Source organism: Colobus angolensis, unplaced genomic scaffold (assembly GCF_000951035.1).
Source record: "Colobus angolensis palliatus isolate OR3802 unplaced genomic scaffold, Cang.pa_1.0 Scaffold629, whole genome shotgun sequence".
In the NCBI taxonomy this organism is placed as follows: Eukaryota; Metazoa; Chordata; class Mammalia; order Primates; family Cercopithecidae; genus Colobus; species Colobus angolensis.
Genome location: NW_012119921.1, coordinates 8,401 through 9,410, shown reverse-complemented (window position 1 = coordinate 9,410; position 1,010 = coordinate 8,401). Strand labels below are relative to the sequence as shown.

At 52.4% G+C, this 1,010-nt stretch overlaps 1 protein-coding gene across 1 annotated transcript in view; it reads left to right on the top strand.

Moving 5' to 3' along the window:
* The window catches only part of LOC105527496 (tubulin alpha-3 chain-like), a gene marked incomplete at both ends in the record, with an annotated part of 2,959 nt that extends 1,951 nt beyond the window's left edge, over positions 1-1,008 (top strand). The window contains one exon of the mRNA XM_011963814.1: positions 589-1,008. Within this exon, the coding sequence (XP_011819204.1) occupies positions 589-1,008 (420 nt within the window). The remainder of the gene's footprint in view (positions 1-588) is intronic.
* Positions 1,009-1,010: the final 2 nt, after the last annotated feature.

The window sequence follows — 1,010 nt, the reverse complement described above, 5'->3', positions numbered from 1 at the left end:
ATTGTCTTGCATGGGAGGGTAGTTCTTGGAAGGTGAAAGGGAGGTCATTTTATCAAAATTTAGATCAGCATGTTGGCCGGGCGCGGTGGCTCACACGTGTAATCCCAGCACTTTGGGAGGCTGAGGTGGGTGGATCACCTGAGGTCGGGAGTTTGAGACCAGCCTGGCCTACATGGTGAAACTCTATGTCTGCTAAAAATACAAAACTTAGCTGGGTGTGGTGGTGCACACCCATACTCCCAGCTACTTGAGAGGCTGAGGCAGGAGAATTGCTTGAACGTGGGAGGCAGAGGTTGCAGTGAGCTGAGATTGCACCACTGCACTCTAGCCTGGGCAACAGAGCAAGATTCCATCACAGACAAGCAAACAAACAAAAACTTAGACCAGCATCTTGAGTCCTACCGAGTCTGCAATGGTGATTTGTCTGTAGATCTTTGTCTGCTTTTCTTTGCTTCAAAGTGTACTATGTGTTTATTATGGATGATTTGAATCCATATCAATAGAGGCAAAGAGAAGTGGCCCTGGCTTGTTGGAGGCTGGTGGTGTGGCTTCCACGGGCATTGACTCACGTTGTCTGGTTTCTCTCAGGCGGATCTGTGCACGGGACTGCAGGGCTTCCTCATCTTCCACAGCTTTGGGGGCGGCACTGGCTCTGGGTTTGCATCTCTGCTCATGGAGCGGCTCTCAGTGGATTATGGCAAGAAGTCCAAGCTAGAGTTTGCCATTTACCCAGCCCCCCAGGTCTCCACGGCCGTGGTGGAGCCCTACAACTCCATCCTGACCACCCACACGACTCTGGAACATTCTGACTGCGCCTTCATGGTCGACAATGAGGCCATCTATGACATATGTCGGCGCAACCTGGACATCGAGCGTCCCACGTACACCAACCTCAATCGCCTGATTGGGCAGATTGTGTCCTCCATCACGGCCTCCCTGCGATTCGATGGGGCCCTGAATGTGGACTTGACGGAATTCCAGACCAACCTAGTGCCATACCCCCGCATCCA